General features: G+C 44.1%; 2 protein-coding genes across 2 annotated transcripts; one reads left to right on the top strand and one right to left on the bottom strand.

The window, feature by feature from the left end:
• The first annotated feature begins 2,889 nt into the window (after nt 1-2,889).
• Nucleotides 2,890-6,474, top strand: LOC138652038 (ferritin heavy chain B). Its single transcript, XM_069742752.1, has 4 exons — nt 2,890-3,162; nt 4,094-4,240; nt 5,637-5,762; nt 5,886-6,474. The coding sequence occupies exons 1-4, from the start codon at nt 3,061-3,063 to the stop codon at nt 6,039-6,041; spliced, it is 531 nt and encodes a 176-aa protein (XP_069598853.1). The 5' UTR covers nt 2,890-3,060; the 3' UTR covers nt 6,042-6,474.
• Nucleotides 6,475-12,157: 5,683 nt separating this feature from the next.
• LOC138651198 (ferritin light chain, oocyte isoform-like) lies at nt 12,158-14,395 on the bottom strand. Its single transcript, XM_069741231.1, has 4 exons — nt 14,171-14,395; nt 13,588-13,734; nt 13,201-13,326; nt 12,158-12,405 (listed from the first exon to the last, which is right to left on the bottom strand). The coding sequence occupies exons 1-4, from the start codon at nt 14,270-14,272 to the stop codon at nt 12,256-12,258; spliced, it is 525 nt and encodes a 174-aa protein (XP_069597332.1). The 5' UTR covers nt 14,273-14,395; the 3' UTR covers nt 12,158-12,255.
• Between the last annotated feature and the right edge of the window lie 4,511 nt (nt 14,396-18,906).

The raw sequence follows: 18,906 nt of genomic DNA, 5'->3' as shown, positions 1-18,906 counted from the left end.
AAAACATTTTGCAGCAAGGAGCTGTGCTAATGCAGGCTGCTCCTCGCTGCAAAACCCCAGGGAATGAGGCTAAAAATAGATCAATGATCTATATTTAGCTTCATTTGCGGTGAGGCGCCCTCTGCTGGCTGTTCATAGATCGTGGGAAATTACCTAGAAAGCTAGAAAGCTCCCTGGCTTTCTAGGTAATTTCCCACGATCTATGAACAGCCAGCAGAGGGCGCCTCACCGCAAATGAAGCTAAATATAGATCATTGATCTATTTTTAGCCTCATTCCCTGGGGTTTTGCAGCGAGGAGCAGCCTGCATTAGCACAGCTCCTTGCTGCAAAATGTTTTAACCCCTTCAGAAGGATTTACATCGTTGGACGTTACAGATCTGCGGAGGGTAAGTATATTGTTGGTTTATTATGTTTTTTTACTCACAGAACGAGGGTCTTCAGTGACTGGATTGGGCGTTGAATAAAATACTGCAACAACCATTGTTTTTATTTCATTAAAATAATTTAAAAAAATGTGTTTGTGTTTTATTTAACCCTTTACTAGTATTGGATTAATAATGGATAGGTGTCATAATTGACGCCTCTCCATTATTAATTAGGCTTAATGTCACCTTACAATAGCAAGGTGGCATTAACCCTTCATTACCCCATATCCCACCGCTACACGGGAATGGGAAGAGAGTGGCCAAGTGCCAGAATAGGCGCATCTTCCAGATGTGCCTTTTCTGGGGTGGCTGGGGGCAGATATTTTTAGCCAGGGGGGGGCCAATAACCGTGGACCCTCTCCAGGCTATTAATATCTGCCCTCAGTCACTGGCTTTACTACTCTGGCGGAGAAAATTGCGCGGGAGCCCACGCCAATTTTTTCCGCCATTTAACCCTTTATTTTAAGAGCTAGAACGGCCAAATTTTGCAGATACACACTACTGACATTAGTAGTGTGGAATCTGCAAAAAAAATGGAGAGAAGACATGGTTTACTGTATGTAAACCATGTCTCAAATCATGTCGGGTTTTAGGAAGGAGAAGGAAAAAGCCGGTAATTGAATTACCGGCTTTCAAGCTGTCTAGCGCTGGAATAAATATTAATATATATACATATATGTGTCTCACTGACATATATATATATATATACCTATTCTATGTGTACACATTTATTCTACCTATTCTACTGTAAGCTGTCAGTGTGATTTTACTGTACACCGCACTGAATTACCGGCTTTTCTCTCTAACAGCGCTGCGTATTTCTCGCAAGTCACACTGCTTGTCCGTGTGTAATCCGTATTTTTCACGCTTCCATAGACTTTCATTGGCGTATTTCTTGCGCAGTACGGTGACAAACGCAGCATGCTGCGATTTTGTACGGCCGTAGAAAGCCGTATAATACTGATCAGTAAAATACGGCAAATAGGAGCAGGGGCATAGAGAATAATTGAGCCGTATTTTTTGCGAGTTTTACGGACGTAGATTCTGCGCTCTTACGTCCGTAAAACTCGCATGTGTGACGGCGGCCTTAAGGTGCGCTGTCCCTTTAAGAAACTGAACTTTTGAATTGGGGGCTGGAAATCGCAATGCAGCTTTGTTGCGACCCCCTGATAAGTTTCCCATGGTGTTTTTGGAGAATTGTGGGGTTCTGCAGTCCGACAATCTGCAGCGATGTGGTATAATATACAGAGAGTCTTTATGCACAATGTGGTCTGAGGTGACGCTGCAGGAGATTTCTTAGCAGAGCAGGGCTGCAGTATGTGAGCAGGCAGAACATGGGCACATGGATAGGGATATATTGTTAATTTTGTAAATCTGGACATACAGCGTATAACTGGTAATACAGTACTTTCTCCAGAAATGCAGGTGTAGACAAGGTACAGTAAGATATAGCACCAAGTATGACTGCAAGTGTGAGCAACAAAAGAGGTCAAAAGACTGATGCCTTCCTAAGCCCGGTTAAAGCGTGTCCTCTCACAACAGAAAGTAAACTGAAAATGAAATGGCTGCCAGAGGAAAAGAAGACCTGACCCCTGAACCGGAAGTGAAAGACATGACCAAGAATAATTAATAACAAGCTGCCATATGGAAAAAGGCCATTGGGTGGCAGCAGAGTAAAATATAACAACATACATGGCACAGCACAATCCATACTTTTGTAGTTTACAAAACGAAATAATAAAAAAGAATGAAATAAATGTCTGAATTAGGTCTGAAGTTACAAATACGAATTAGACTAATGACGGCCGAACCCAATATTACCAAGTGGGGCCGACACTCCAATATGTAGGAGGCTCTACACAACTGACTGCCAGAGGAGTTAAAGGGGTCGCACGGCCTTGGCCTACAAGTCTGCAGTCACTGCGCTCTGTGAGGATTCTCCAGCGCCATCAATTGTCTAAGGCCGGACAACCCCTTTAAGGATCCAGAAAGTCTGGTTTCAGAAAGAAGATCCTTGAGATGTCTGACAAGATAGCAGATGGTGGAACAATCTTTCTTCTGACAGTCGCTTTACTCTGTACCTGCTGTATTTCTGCAGTGTAGATCTGTACAGTTTGCTGTAAAAATAAATGGAAAATACCAGAATAATACAACATTTATCACTCTCCATTTATCTCAATAGCTCACTATGGCACAGAGACACAATAATGATAGATTAGGGGATCGCTCTTCATGCATTTTCCTATAATCTTATAAAGTGTTTGGGATACAAATCTGTCACTTCAGTAATGTGAGACTAGAAATGTCCCATGAGGCGCCTGTGTGCCATCAGCCGGCAGTGGAGGAAGTGTGCACGCCGCCGGCAGGACGCTCCGCCCGATCTCTGGCTGCAGCAGCTCCGGGCAGGATTGGCTGCAGACAGATGACGTCAGCTCCACGCCCCGCCTCCTGCCTATAAATCCCGAGCTCCAGGGTGCGGAGATCAGACGGTCCCTGACTCTGAGCAGAGTTCTTGCTTCAACAGTGCTTGAACGGAACCCTCTCCGAGTCCTCGGCTCCTTTCTCTCCTCTCTTCAGTCCCTCAAGACTTTTGCAACCTTTTTTTTTGCGCCACTCAGACACCAAGAAGCCGCAATGGAATCCCAGGTGCGCCAGAACTACAACCGCGACTGCGAGGCTGCGATCAACCGCATGGTGAACCTGGAGCTCTACGCCTCCTACACCTACCTCTCCATGGTGAGTGGGCGCAGTCCGCTGTAGGACTACAGGTCCCATGCTGCCCAGCTGGCTTACTGCTCAGTGCTCCCCCATGTCTCTGCATTCTCAGATACAAGCTTCATAGCAGATATCTGGCCAAAAGATGCTGGGGGGCTGCGCTCTTCTCTGGGGGCTCCATTGTGGGTGTAGTCCTCCCTTCCCGGCTATCAGCTCCTTGCAGAGATCTCTGGCTCCGCACCCTGATGTGGTCACAGCTCATCTCTGGTCCTGGAGCACAAGGTGTTTCCTACATGATGACTACAGAAGACCCCCATGCTCTGGGCAGGAGACCCCCATGCTCTGGGCAGGAGACCCCCATGCTCTGGGCAGGAGACCCCCATGCTCTGGGCAGGAGACCCCCATGCTCTGGGCAGGAGACCCCCATGCTCTGGGCAGGAGACCCCCATGCTCTGGGCAGGAGACCCCCATGCTCTGGGCAGGAGACCCCCATGCTCTGGGCAGGAGACCCCCATGCTCTGGGCAGGAGACCCCCATGCTCTGGGCAGGAGACCCCCATGCTCTGGGCAGGAGACCCCCATGCTCTGGGCAGGAGACCCCCATGCTCTGGGCAGGAGACCCCCATGCTCTGGGCAGGAGACCCCCATGCTCTGGGCAGGAGACCCCCATGCTCTGGGCAGGAGACCTCCTGATCATCACTCACTTCTATTTACCTTTCACATCTGTTTACTAAACATTGTTAGAATGTTGCAGAATGTTCTAGTGCAGGGTTCTCTGCTCCTATGACATAAATGTTAGCAAAATCTCCTGCACCCAGAAAAGTGTAAAAATATATAATGTAACAAGAACACGTTGTCCTCTTCCCACAGTGATAATGATGTCAGCATGTTACACTTCCTTATCTTTACAATCTAGTAATGAGGAATATTTGCTGTTCTTCTTCTTTTCTCAGTCCTTCTACTTTGACCGTGACGATGTCGCCCTTCACCATGTGGCTAAGTTCTTCAAGGAGCAGAGCCATGAGGAGCGGGAGCATGCCGAGAAGTTTCTGAAGTACCAGAACAAGCGTGGGGGGCGAGTTGTCCTGCAGGACATTAAGGTGAGATTTTGGCTTATTCCTAAGGCTAGATATACATTGTCAGATGCAGGAGGGATCGACCATAGGGACCCAATGTGAGAGGGAGGGGGGATTCCTATAATATTGGCAGGGGGATGTAGGAAAGGGCAGTCTGCTGTGATTCCCTAGACAGTATTTAAAAAAAAAAAAAATATTTGGTATGGAGACTCCTACCTGCCAGAATGGTTTTGGTCTGTCTGGTAAACTCAGGTCTCTGGAAATGTTACAACAGAATACATAAAAATGTCACTTTTAGGCTGTGTGCACACGTTGCGGTTTTTCCCAATAAAACCGTATGCAATAAGCATCCCATCATTTAGAATGAATTCCGCATATTTTGTGCACATGACGTGTTTTTTTTTCCCACGTAAAAACCGCAGCATGTTCATTAATGTTGCGTTTTTTTTTTTTTTTTGTTTTTTCGGATTTCCCACTACAAAATGCATTGGGAAGTGTCTGGACAAAACCGCGTCAAAATTGCGGCAAAAAACGCATGTGGATTTATTGCAGAAAAAGTTCGGGGTTTTTCTCAGGAATTTTCTGCGAGAAATCCTGAACGTGTGCACACAGCCTTAGGGTATGTGCACACGTCAGGATTTCTTGCAGAAATTTTCCTGACAAAAACCGGACATTTCTGCCAGAAATCCACATGCGGTTTTTTTTGTTTTCCCCCCCCCCCCCCCCCAAATGCATAGAATTGCGGGAAAAACGCAGAAAATCCGCAAAAATAATAAACATGCTCGTTTTTTTTTTTTTTTTTCGCGGAGAAAAAACACATCCATGTGTACAAAACATGCAGAATGCATTCTAAATGATATAATGCATAACGTATGCGTTTTTAGCGTGAGAAAATGCAAAAACCTGAACGTGTGCACATAGCCTTAAGGAGTAGTGCACATCTGGCCATAAAGAAGACACACATACATGTGGACCTCTAATCCTGGGCCAGGGGCCACCAGTATCCAACTCCAGGGTCCCATTTCCACTACATGCAAATGTGACATTCTCCTAAATCCCATAACAACTAGTGATGAGCACGTGTGCACACGTTGAAGTAATTTAGTGCATACATTTCTGCACCAAAATGCATCTCTTGGCAGGAAAAAAAACCTGTAAAAATAAGTGGTTTTTAGTGCAGCCCCACCTTCATTGGTATGGGTGAAATGTGCTGCAAAAAAAAAAAAACACTGAAAAATCCGCATGCTGCAGACTTAAATCTGCAAGTCAAAAATAAGTAACGTGTGCATGAGACTTCCAGTACTCTCATTCACTTTACTGGCATCAGGAAACCCTCCGCAGCCCCCAAAAAAAGCGACAAACCTGTAATGTGTGCACAAGCCCCTAACGCCCTTATTTCTAATTTGTCTTTTTTGCTTAGAAACCTGAGCGTGATGAGTGGGCCAACACCCTGGAGGCCATGCAGGCTGCTCTACAGCTGGAGAAGACGGTGAACCAGGCCCTTCTGGATCTTCACAAAGTGGCTTCTGACAAGGTTGACCCTCAAGTAAGTGTCTCTGCAAGCCTTGATCTTCTTATTTTAGGCTTGAACTCTACTATATATAATTTTTTTTTTTTTAATTTTGCTGGTAATTCTTGCATATTAATAACCGACCGCCTTCTCTTCCAGCTCTGTGACTTCTTGGAATCTGAATACCTGGAAGAACAGGTGAAGGCCGTGAAGCAGCTCGGAGACTACATCACCAACCTGAAGCGCCTTGGGGTCCCCCAGAACGGCATGGGCGAGTACCTGTTCGACAAGCACACCCTGGGGGAGAGCAGCTAAGATGTCTCCTTCCTGGATCCCACCAGTCTCGTCTGCATCTCCTTGTCCATCTGGAATAACTGTAAGGTTGTGTGCACACGTTGCGTTTTTTTTTTTCGCTATAAAAATCGCATACATCCCATCAATTATAATGAATTCTGCAATTTTTATGCACATGATGCGGTTTTTCCGTTAAAAAAACAAAACGCAGCATGTTAATTTTGCGGATTTTTCCCGCTATTTAATGCATTGGGAAGCTCCGGGGGGAAAAAACGCATACGGATTTCTTGCAAAAAAATGTCCGATTTTCTGCACGAAATCCTGACGTGTGCACATACCCTTATGCCCCCTGAGAAGTGTTGGGCGTCCTTAAACCTTGTGTGATCTTTGTTCCCTGATCAGACGTGACTGCGCTTGTCAACAAGCTTTCCAATAAAGTTTTTCTATGTTTCAACATGCGCTTAACTCGTGTTTATTGAATCTGAAGTTTGCGTTCTGTAGCAGTAACCTACAAAGGGAGTCTTTCAGCACAAAGTGACTGTTCAAACAAAGCACATACATACACTCGGGCACCAATGGTTCAGTGCAACTTCCCACCTACTTGTCTTCTATCGCTACCCTCCTCTCTGCTTCACAGCTCCAGGAATTAACAACAAGGAGCAAGATGGAAATGGCTGCAGAACAAGTAGGTGGGAAGGTGCATTGGGTTTGCCAGGGGAGCACCTGTGCTTGGTTTGAACAGTCCTGTTGTGAGAACAACTAGTCTTGGGCAGCAAAGCAAGATGCTAAAATCTGGCCTGCAGCCATATAATTTGGGACTTTATTTTGTGAGTTGGACGTTTGATATTGACTTAATCTAGGTGTTAAAATTCAGAATAAATTTAGTTACTCATATGGAGAATTTATAGCAAATCGTTGCAACTTCCATCTCTCAGACCTTGTTGCGGGGGGAATGGCGCACAGCCCCTGCAGGAAGAAATGTGTGGAAGCAGTGACAAAAGGCAGAAGTTGCACAAAACATACAAATGTAACAATTCGCCATCTGCTGTTTCAGACAATGGTCCTTCCGCATCCATGGTGCTGTACACGCCACCATTATAGGCTTGTAAGTCTATAGTCAGACTGGGATTGTTGTCGATACAAAATGACTGCTCAAGCCAGGCGTTTGGTCCATCACGGCCTAATAGTGCACCTTCCCACCAGCTGGAAGGGGTCTTTAAATGTCTGGTCACACCATGAAGTGTGGCGCCTGGGCTTGGTCTGACCAGTCATTCTGTGCTGACAGGCACCCTGTAATAGGGAGAAGGCTGTCGATCAGTGGTGGGGCGCAGTGATGGAGATCTATGGTTGGTTCTAGTCTTGTGTATATGGAGATCAGCCATTACTGGATACATGGTGGCAGACTCCTGTCTTGCTGTCAGACCTACCAAGTGACTTGTAGAAAAGATAAGTGTTTCTCAGATATCTTTCCTAGACCACATCTTCCAAGTTGTTGGAGTACAGTTGTCTTTGGCATATTCTCTTTCCCCTGGAGAATGAATGGCGCAGCTGGAATCTTGAACCACCATTAGTAGCGATGGTTTTTAACTCTTCTCATGGCAGTAAAGAGATCAGGTTATCGATAACCCATATAGGTCTGATCTGTAGGGGGGAACACCGCTGGGACCCCTACCAATCACAAGAATCGGGATTACAAAGTCTTGCATGTCCAATCACCAACATTCGCTGTCTGGGAGAGTGGTGGTCACGCACCCCAGCAATCGTATACGATCTAAACTAGCAGATCACTAATTGCAATGTATGTAAAGTCCTACAGGGCAATACCTTTCATGCCTATTCTCAGTATGTATCCGAAGGTTAATGGTCACTGCCAATAATGTGTACACTACAAAGTTCTTCAACCCTACAGGGGATACACCTTTAGCTTGCGTAATTCTACTTGTATAACCCCTGGCAAATATTATGTAGTCACCGGCCTTGGAGGATTTTTTGTTTGTTTTTTTTTTTTCTACAAAATTAAACAGGTCAGAGACATGGCACAAAACTAAAGTCAATACAAATAGCAACTTTCTGGCTTTAAGAAACACTAAAAGTAATGAAGAACAAAAAATGTGGTAGTCAGTAATGATTGTTGTGTTTTGTTTTTTAAAACCAAGCATAGGGGAAAAAATTATGGAATCACTCAATTCTGAGAAATTATGGAATCATGAAAAAACAAACAAACCCTCAAACATCACTAGTATTTTGTTGCACCACTTCTGGCTTTTCTAACAGCTTGCAGTCTCTGGGGCCTGGACTTAATGAGGGTCACACAGGACTCTTCATCAATCTGGCTCCAACTTTCTCTGATTACTGTCCCCAGATCAGCTTTGCAGGTTGGATTCTTCTCATGGACCATTTTCTTCAACTTCCACCAAAGATTTTCAATTGGATTGAGATCCGGACTATTTGCAGCCATGACATTGACCTTATGTGGCTTTTTTCAAGGAAAGTTTTCAGGTTTTGCTCTGACAGGAGGCATTATCATCTTGAAAAATGATTTCTTCATCCCCCAAACATCCTTTCAACTGATGGGATAAGAAAAGTGTCCAAAATATCACCATAAATTTGTGCATTTATTGAAGATGTGATGACAGCCGTCTCCCCAGTGCCTTTACCTGACATGCAGCCCCATATCATCAATGACTGTAGACATTTGCATGTTCTCTTCAAGCAGTCATCTTATAAATCTCATTGGAACGGCACCAAACAAAAGTTCCAGCATCATCACCTTGCCCAATGCAGATGCGCGATTCATCACTGAATATGCAGGTAAAGAAGCTGCGGAGACACCATCACGTGTTTCTCGACGCAAGCAGTGAATAGCCAGGCCTTTCCCCGGGAAGGAAGAACCACGGGAAGGGCAGCATCCTATGAAGGAAAGCCACCTATGCCAAGCATGGTATCCATCCACAGACAGCTGTTTCGGGGTGTTTGCCCCTCATCAGTGTGGAGTAGGAATCTGGCTATTAGGAGCAGTGCCTAGTAAAAAGGCTATAAAGGCACAGATGATTGGCCTCGGGGAGACCAAAACATCCAACACTGCGGAGACACCATCACGTGTTTCTCAACGCAGTGATTCCAGAACACTGCCCCCATCCCTTATGGTTCTTCCTTCCCGGGGAAAGGCCTGGCTATTCACTGCTTGCGTCGAGAAACACGTGATGGTGTCTCCGCAGCTTCTTTACCTGCATCTGCATATTTCCCATAAGGGATGGGGGCAGTGTTCTGGAATCACTGCGTTGAGAAACACGTGATGGTGTCTCCGCAGTGTTGGATGTTTTGGTCTCCCCGAGGCCAATCATCTGTGCCTTTATATCATCACTGAATATGACTTTCATCCAGTCATCCACAGTCCACGATTGCTTTTCCTTAGCCCATTGTAACCTTGTTTTTTTCTGTTTAGGTGTTAATGATGACTTTCGTTTAGCTTTTCTATATGTAAATCCCATTTCCTTTAGGCGGTTTCTTACAGTTCGGTCACAGACGTTGACTCCAGTTTCCTCCCATTCGTTCCTCATTTGTTTTGTTGTGCATTTCCTGTTTTGGAGACATATTGCTTTTAGTTTCCGGTCTTGACGCTTTGAGGTCTTCCTTGGTTGACCAGTATGTTTGCCTTTAACAACCTTCCCATGTTTGTATTTGGTCCAGATTTTAGACACAGACTGTGAGCAACCAACATCTTTTGCAACATTGCGTGATGATTTACCCTCTTTTAAGAGTTTGATAATCCTCTCCTTTGTTTCAATTGACATCTTTCGTGTTGGAGCCATGATTCATGTCAGTCCACTTGGTGCAGCAGCTCTCCAAGGTGTGATCACTCCTTTTTAGATGTAGAGTAACGAGCAGATCTAATTTGATGCAGGTGTTATTTTGGGTATGACAGGGTGATTCCATAATTTTTTTTTTTTTCCTCAGAATTGAGTGATTTCCATAATTTTTCCCCTATGCTTGGTTAAAAATAACAATTACTGACTACCACTTTTTTTTTTTTTTGTTCTTGATTTCTTTTAGTGTTTCTTAAAGCCAGAAAGTTGCCATTTGAAAAGACTTTAGTTTTGTGCCATGTCTGTGATCTGTTTTATTTTCTACAAAATTAAACACTGAATGAACATCCTCCAGGGGTTGTATAACATTGCCTGAATTTGTATATTTATTTTCTTACCAATACCAGGTAACTGCCCTTACTAAAGTTACTGTCCAGGCTAAAACAAGTCTGCTTCACTCCATGTGACTGGTATAGGAAGATATATATCTTGGTATCATGATAGCCAGTGGATATCAAACTCTGAGGACTCCATTCTAGATGTTTTTCCATGTGACTGTACACTTATGAAGCTTCACATCGTGCTCTGAGGATTCTCAGGTGTCAGGGTAAGATGATTTGCTTACATGTGGTCATCAGAACGAGTCAGATACTTGGTCCTAGTGTAGGACCACCTGCTCCCACCGCTGGAGAACACAATGCGCAATGTGAGCATTCACAAGTCAGAGTGACTGCAGACTTGTAGTTTTAATCTGGACCGCCCCATTAAGTTAACCTGTTGCCTTATACAAAAGTTGTACCACAAATCTGTCATTACCTTCTTTAGGAGCTTAATCTTCTCCTGACCACTGTACGCCTACATCCTTCTGCTTTCTCTGATTAAAAAAGCATATTCACCACCAAGAACCGTTCCAAACTAAGGCCAGTCTCACACGTCCAGATAATTCCGGTACCAGAATTATCCGTGTCCGTGTGCTTACGTTGAACATCAGTGCGGCAGCCATGTGCCGACTGAGGACCACACGGACCGTGCAGGAGACAGTGCTAGAGTTAAGCGCTGTCCCCTGCGTGCGGTGCTGAAGCCGGTATTCATCCCTTCTTCCCAGCAGCGTTTGCATTTTTTTGTTTGTTTTTTTGTTTTTAAAATAAAGTTGCCAGTAATCTGTACCCCCCCCCCACTGGCATTAAAATACTTACCCAGCTCCCTCGGCGCTTACATCCTCTCAGCGTCGCTGCTTGTCCTGCATGAGCGGTCCCGTGGTGCCGCTTATTACAGTAATGAATATGCGGCTCCACCCCTATAGGAGGTGGAGCCGCATATTCATCACTGTAATGTGCGGCACCACGTGACCGCTCATACAGGACAAGCAGCGACGCTGAGAGGATGTAAGCGCCGAGGGAGCTGGGTAAGTATTTTAATGCCAGTGGGGGGGGAGGGGGCAGATTACTGGCAACTTTATTTTAAAAACAAAAAAATTAAAAAAAAAAATAATTATTCATTCCTTCTTTCCAGCAAACGCTGCTGGAGAGAAATGAATGGGGCTTCAGCACCACACGCGGGGGGGACAGCGCTTACAGTAGCGCTGTGGCACACGGACAACATCCGTGTGCGGTACGTGTTTTACACGGACCCATTGACTTTAATGGGTCCGTGTGATCCGTGCGCTCCCACGATCACTGACATGTCTCCGTGTTTTCCAAACGGACACACGGTCCATGAAAACACGCTGACATGTGCAGAGACACATTGATTTCAATGTGTCTACGTGAGTCAGGGTCTCCGGTACGTGAGGAAACTGTCACCTCACGTACCGGAGCCACTGACGTGTGAAACCGGCCTAATAAGGAGATTATTCCTGAATCTCTTTATAAGATGCCTCTCTCCACACAACAACACCCAGACAAGGCAGAACTGTCCCATCTCTGCACCCCATGTATTACACCTCATGGTTCCCCAACAGTTTCCAAATTGATGTGTCCTATGGAAGTAGTTTTTACGCCACACAAGACCATGTTTATTTATCATGTGATTTCAATGGAATATGTGATAGGTCCATAGTATATATATAAGCAAGACCAAACGTGGAATGTATATGGGCATGAATAAGATCCTGCGTGATCGAAACGTGTTGCCTACATTCATGTAACCACCGGTGTCCTTAGTAACCTGTAAGGATGTCCTTTTAAATGAAGATGGACTAATAAAGATTTTCACCATTTTTTGAGCTGGAGTTTCCACGTTTTCGTATATTGCTGCTGCTTGGCGTCTCGGTCTGGACGCATCTCCGTGCTCAATCATCTATGGTCTGGTTGGTGAGCTGGCTAGACCATGTTTGCTGCACGTTATTTTTATTTCTGACTTTTTAGAGCAAATCCCTCACCCCAAAGCCCCGACTGTCACACTACAGCTCCGGTATAGGAGACCACACACTAGTCATCCAAGGTCAGCTTGTCAAACAGATATTCTCCCATGCCAGCTTCTGCCGCCTTCACACGCTTCAGGTTAGTAATGTGATCTCCCAGTTTCTTCATCAGCTCCACTTCCTTCTCCAGATATTCGTCCTCCAGGAAGTCACACATCTGTATGGGGAATGGACAGGAGCCATTTTATTACATAGTCAAGTCACTGGTAACGGCCAATGGAAAAGTTGTCCCCCAAACAAAGTGTCATAGACAAAGTCTGACAAGTGAGCAGCTTCCCTGAACCACAACATCGTCCAATCTGCTGAACGTCAATGCAACAGAGACTGAACGGAGGACAGATCTAAAGTTCAGAGGGGAGAAGTCTAGTGATGAGCGAGCGTGGTGGTCAGATAACGTGGAGCACCACCTATATCTTACAACACGGGCAGGACTTTCATATGGAAGGATGTTGGATCATGAAACCTTGCAGGATGTTTGGGCCCAGGTGTAACAGATCAGACAGAGGGCTGATGGTTTCTCAAGGGCGTAATTTTTTTTTTTTTTTGCAGGCAGCATGACTGGCCTTAATACAAGGTGGAGGAACCAAGTGGAAGAAGGCCCAAACAAGATGTGTGTGTGTGTGTGGGGGGGGGGGGGGTAGTGTTAGAGATATATATGTGTCATGCCAAGGGGATTATGGAACGAGTGTTGGCACATGGACATCCTTCTGAAAATATCAAGACCCCTTGTGAAAACATGTTAGAGGCACAAGAACGTCACCAATTTGACAACTGTCGCTCTTCTCCTTTTCAGTAGAGACAGTATTTAACACCCCCATTAAAGGGGGGGATGACACAGTAGTTGGGTGGTCAGGAACAGCACAATATTGAGGTCACAATAGATCCATAAACGTTTTTTCAAGAATATTTACGAATCATGTGGTATTATGTACGTTATAGGATAGTCACTTACATGAGGGTCCGCATGGTTGGTAGCGATCTTGTGGAGGTCCAGCAGAGCCTGATTTACACCCTTTTCAAGTTTCAGGGCATAGTCCATAGCATTGGTGCCATTGCCCCAGTCATCAGCCTCCGGTTTCTAAAACAATTAAGCTATTGCATTAATGGCAGAACAACTTCTAGCCATGAAAACAATCCAAGATCAATGTTCCCCCTACGCCAGTCCTCAAGAGCCACCAACAGATCATGGTTTCATTCGTATTGTCCAGGTGATGTAATGATCACCTTGGCCCTACTTAAAGAACTCCTGAAAACACGAGCTGTTGAGGACTAAACATCTGCAGGGAATAATATACATCTATCCAATTCCACAAGGTCTAGGAGTCTCAGACATTCTTACCTTGATATCCTGGAGAACAATCCGTCCTCCACGTTTGTTCTGGAACTTCAGAAGCTTCTCGGCCTGTTCTCGCTTTCCCTCAGACTGCTCACGGAAGAACTTGGAGAACTTGGCCAGCGCCACATCGTCCCGGTCAAAAAAGAATCCCTACGACAAAAAAAAGAGAAAAGTTTCTATTGACAGCAGTGTTGGAAAAAGTGATAGCGTGAGGAACCAAAATGTGGAGATCCTGCATTGTAGACACTTTCTTGCAAGTCCAGCCACACTAATCAGGTCCACACATAAAGTTAGTGACCTTGACAGATGTCTAGGCCCTATTGCCAGAAGAGGAAAATGTAAGAATGTCAGTAGCGCAGATAGGACGATAACTAGTCCTCCTGGAAGGTTTGGGAAGAGTTATCGGAACAGCGGATAAGAAGATACGTTTCCATCAGAAGAAGTAAACTAGTCAAAACTTAGTTCTGCACCTATAATCAGAGGGTCAGCAATCACTGGGGAATTACATTAGTCATGGACGGAATCTGGAATCTAGAGACATTATATATTAGGAATTAAAAGCCCTGGCAACGCGGCTCATACTCACTATGGACTGGTAGGTGTAGGAAGCCTGAAGCACCAGGTTGATAGTGCGGTTGACTCCAGCCTCGCTGTCCTGATGGTAGTTCTGGCGGATCTGGGAGCTCATGATGATGATGGTGGTAGTAGTTGCTTCCTTCACAGGGAATAAGATGAAGTTCTGGAGATGAGGAGGATTCCTATTCCGTTCAAGCACTGTTGAAGCAAGAACTAGGAACTCCTATGGCTGTCTGCTCTGAAGCACAAACTGCTGCTCCCTGGCTTTTTATACACTCCACTGGGTGGAGTCGTCCGAAATCCCAATCCAGCCATTTCATTAGCTCACATTGTTCGGATTGGCTTGTAGTTTAGTAAAAGGGCGTTAACGAGAATATTCACCGGACTCTGTGCACCATGGAAAGGGTTAAACGTTAACCCTCTGAGATCAGAGCTCTGTGACGATAAATGGCGATCTATTACTGCGCTCATGTGGGATCACAATATTGGACACTTTTTCCGTCTAATTCAGTTCTTTCGATCACTCCTAAAATCTTGCATGTAAAAGCCTTGGAACAGATTTCTAAAAAATGTCAAACATATTATGCTCTTTAAGAATATAATAATAATAATAATAATTAATAATAAAAATAATAAAAAAAAGAAAAGCTGTGAGCAAAAATAGATTTTTTTTTCTTTTTTTTTAAGAAAAGTTTAAATAGAGCCCTCCTTGCTCAAGATATAATAGTGGAATAATAAAAAAAATAAATGAAAACAATAATTTATTAACAAGGAAGAGTAAAAAAAAGGCAAAAATTAAATTAATAGTTATTCAAAAGAAACCTCTACTGACTGGTGCACTTTTAGCCTTCAGACTAAATATAAGACCCCTTTGGGTACATGATTGGCATAAAAGATCAAAACTTTGTAATATACGATATGGTTGCTGTGTATTATGGCATAATAAGAAGGTTCAGTGAGCAGAGAGTTTCTCGCCATCTAGTGGTCATCTCTTGCACTGCATTTTTCTCTTAACCCTGCTGTTTTCTTCGGTCAAAAACGACCGACCTTGAACTTCAATATTCTTTAAAATATTCAAGATGCGGCTCTGAAACCCGTGGCCGACCGACCCATCCTCATTTAAGTCAATCAACCACAAGTTTCAGAACCGCATCTTGAACACCCCCAAAAATACCAAAGTTCAAAATCGGTCTCCCCAGACCGAAGACAACAGCAGGGTTAAAGGGGTTGTCCGGTGTATCCCCTATCCGCAAAACCACTGGGACCCGCTTCAATCGGCAGATCGGGGAATTTTTATTTCAGATTTTCATCCGTTCTTGAGCTATTAACACTTTTTTTTAATTCCAGCTCATTGCCTTGGAGACCGACTACCGCTGCTAGAAAGCAGAACAAGCAGCGCTTACAAGCTCTTTTCTATTAAACTTGGAAAGATCACTTTTGAAGCTGGTTAGTATCGCTGAAGCGTGTGGTTAAAGTCCTAATCCCGGCCAGCTTCAGAGCAGTGCTAAGAAATTAGACAGCAGCGGTGGTCGGGTTTCCTAGGTAACATGCTGTAAAAAGTAGAAAAGTTTCAATATCTCAAAAACGGTTGCAAATATTACCAAGCAGTAAATTGCAAAAGTGATTTTTTTTTACAAGCTCTATCCAACAATATCATCTATTCCCAAGATGAGAATAACCCCTTTAAAGTAAAAAATAATACACATATACTTGTGTATTAGATTTTCCAGGAGTGTTTCTTTAAGAACAAGGTTCACATTGGTGCCTTTTTGGTCTTGTGCCAGGGTAAACAGGACAAGGGTTGCCCGACTCTGTTGAATGTGAAACTGAATCGATTAGAGATTCATTTTCAAATGGAAGAATAGTGTCCGTGCCCATATTTATTATTATTGCACCGCAGGCGGCCTTGAAGCATTGATCTCCGGTTAATCTTTACTCATTTTCGTTGTTTTCACGTGTAACCACTCCAAGATCTACGTGTCAGATACGTTAGCGAATGTCTATAGCGATATATTGCTGCGCTACATGGAAATCAGATCTGCTGCCTTTTATGATGGGCTGCAGGTATTACGTATACAGGAGTGTGCAAAAGTTTTCAGCAAGTATAGTGGGGAAAAAAGGTGCAGAATAAGGAATGAAAAAATAGATGTGTTAACAGTTTATTATTTTTCTAGTTAGCAAAATAAATGAACAAAAGAGAAATCACATCAATATTTGGTGATCACCCTTTTGCCTTCAAAAAAGCATCACTTATTCTTGGTATTTGCATGCAGTTTTTGAAGCGGTTCCAAATATCTTGGAGAACTAACCACAGATCTTCTGCGCATGTCACTTGTGCAAATCCTTGATGTAATCCAACACAGACTGGATGGTGTGAGATCAGGGGCGCTTCCAGGACTCCTTGGTCTTCTTTACGTTGCCATTGGCTTGATGTTTGGGATCATTGTCTGGCTACAGAATAAATCTGGAGCCAATCAGACGCAACTCCCTGATGATTTTACATTATGGAAAAGTATCTGCCTGTATTTCCCAGCATCGAGGACACCACTAATCCAGACCAAATCCCCAACTCCATTTGCTGAAATGCAGCCCCCCCAAACTTGCAGGACCCTCCACCATCCCATTATTGTGCAGCTCTCCAGGATTTCAGCGACAAACTGTCTCATGTAACGGCCCAATATTTCACATTGTGTCTCGTCGGTCCAAAACACCTGTTGACATTTTCCTGTACCCCAGTTCCAATGTTTTTGTGCAAAGTTGAGTCACTTGATTTTGTTTCCATACGTATGGGTCTTGTCCACAATTGTTCCATGAAGACCACTTCTGGCAAGACTTCTATAAACAGAAGTTGGGTGCACCTGAGTCCCATTGTTTGATGCTGGGTCTGAGCTGATGGCACTGCTGGGCATCTTCCGATTTCAAAGGGAAGTAATCATAGTGAATCTCATCTGCTGCACTAAGTTTCCGTGGCCGACCCTTCTTCTATTGTTTCAACTTTGCCCATTTCTTGGTGTCCTCAGTGCTGAGATATTAAGGCAGATAAGTATCCATCATGTAATACTATCAAGGAGGCGTCTGACTGGCTCCAGATTTATTCTGACCCCCAAAACATCCAGCCAATGTCGTTAAGAACTATCTTCAGCGTAAAGAAGACCAAGGAGACCTGGAAGTGACGATCTAGCACCACAGAGCCCTGATGTCATATCATCCAGTCTGTGTGGGATCACATAAAGAGACAGAAGGATTTGTACAAGCGACATCCACACAAGATCTGTGGTCAGTTCTCCAAGATGTTTGGACTGGGACAAAAAAAACAACCCTGCCACACAAACCCCACCAGTCCACAAACTATAACACTCCCCACCCCCGATCAGTGAATTTTGCTTTACTTTGTCATGCCCCTCACTCTCCTAAAAGGAGTTATTTGAAGAGCCTCATGTGAATGGCGCCACAGTGTGCATGATGAACCACAGCTGCATTTACATGGTGCTCTACAGAGCTCCGATTCTCAGGATCATGAGCAGGGCCGGACTGGGACTAAAATTTGAAGTTACACAGGCCCACTTGTCACATGGTGACTGTATAATATTTTTATACACTTGCAGGCAGGGCCGGTTTTAGGCAAAGTGGGGCCCTAGGCAAAGTTTAAAATGGGGCCCAAAATGCTAACATATTGCACATCACACAGAAGCATTTCGGTTGTACTTACAAGCGCTGAGCTCAGGCCGCTAAATGAGTTTGATCGACAATACTGAAGTTGTTCAACGCTTGTTTCCCGGCCTCTTTCCACCAGCTGAGGAATAATGATGGGACAGAACGATCACTAATAGATCACTAACAGATCACCATACAGTATCATGTTATCAGCAGCACATCTACAGTTTACACCGGTGATGTGCTGCTGAAAACAATGATTTTTGTTCCGCCAAAAACAATCTGAATATGCAGCATTTTACTTGTTTAGTAACTCCCTATAGTCCTCCATATATTAAAATACACTGCTCAGTCCTCAACATAGTATAATACACTCCTCATAGTGCTCCATATAGTATAATGCACCCCCATAGTCATCCATGTAGTACAATTCACTTCCCATAGTATAACGCACCCCATAGTTCTTCATATAGTATAATGTATTCCCCATAGTCCTCAATACAGTATAATGCAGCCCACATATAGTATAATGCAGCCACCACCCTACAGAATATAATGTAATAGATAAACCATTATTTCTTATTTTTAGGGACTCTATAGCAACGGGGTCTGTTCCGCAGGACTGGCGCATAGCAAATGTGGTGCCAATATTCAAAAAGGGCTCTAAAAGTGAACCTGGAAATTATAGGCCAGTAAGTCTAACCTCTATTGTTGGTAAAATATTTGAAGGGTTTCTGAGGGATGTTATTCTGGATTATCTCAATGAGAATAACTGTTTAACTCCATATCAACATGGGTTTATGAGAAATCGCTCCTGTCAAACCAATCTAATCAGTTTTTATGAAGAGGTAAGCTATAGGCTGGACCACGGTGAGTCATTGGACGTGGTATATCTCGATTTTTCCAAAGTGTTTGATACCGTGCCGCACAAGAGGTTGGTACACAAAATGAGAATGCTTGGTCTGGGGGAAAATGTGTGTAAATGGGTTAGTAACTGGCTTAGTGATAGAAAGCAGAGGGTGGTTATAAATGGTATAGTCTCTAACTGGGTCGCTGTGACCAGTGGGGTACCGCAGGGGTCAGTATTGGGAC

This window comes from Ranitomeya imitator, chromosome 10 (assembly GCF_032444005.1).
Source record: "Ranitomeya imitator isolate aRanImi1 chromosome 10, aRanImi1.pri, whole genome shotgun sequence".
NCBI lineage: Eukaryota > Metazoa > Chordata > Amphibia > Anura > Dendrobatidae > Ranitomeya > Ranitomeya imitator.
The sequence above is the reverse complement of the archived record's forward strand: the minus strand, read 5'-3'. Positions and strand labels throughout refer to the sequence as shown.

Coding starts and splice junctions, on each gene's coding strand:
- LOC138652038 (XM_069742752.1), top strand. CDS start 3,061: ATGGAATCCCAGGTGCGCCAGAACTACAACCGCGACTGCGAGGCTGCG. Junction 3,163..4,093: donor CCTACACCTACCTCTCCATG/GTGAGTGGGCGC, acceptor TTCTTTTCTCAG/TCCTTCTACTTTGACCGTGA. Junction 5,763..5,885: donor CTGACAAGGTTGACCCTCAA/GTAAGTGTCTCT, acceptor CTTCTCTTCCAG/CTCTGTGACTTCTTGGAATC.
- LOC138651198 (XM_069741231.1), bottom strand. CDS start 14,272: ATGAGCTCCCAGATCCGCCAGAACTACCATCAGGACAGCGAGGCTGGA. Junction 13,327..13,587: donor TTGTTCTCCAGGATATCAAG/GTAAGAATGTCT, acceptor TAATTGTTTTAG/AAACCGGAGGCTGATGACTG. Junction 12,406..13,200: donor CCAACCATGCGGACCCTCAT/GTAAGTGACTAT, acceptor TTCCCCATACAG/ATGTGTGACTTCCTGGAGGA.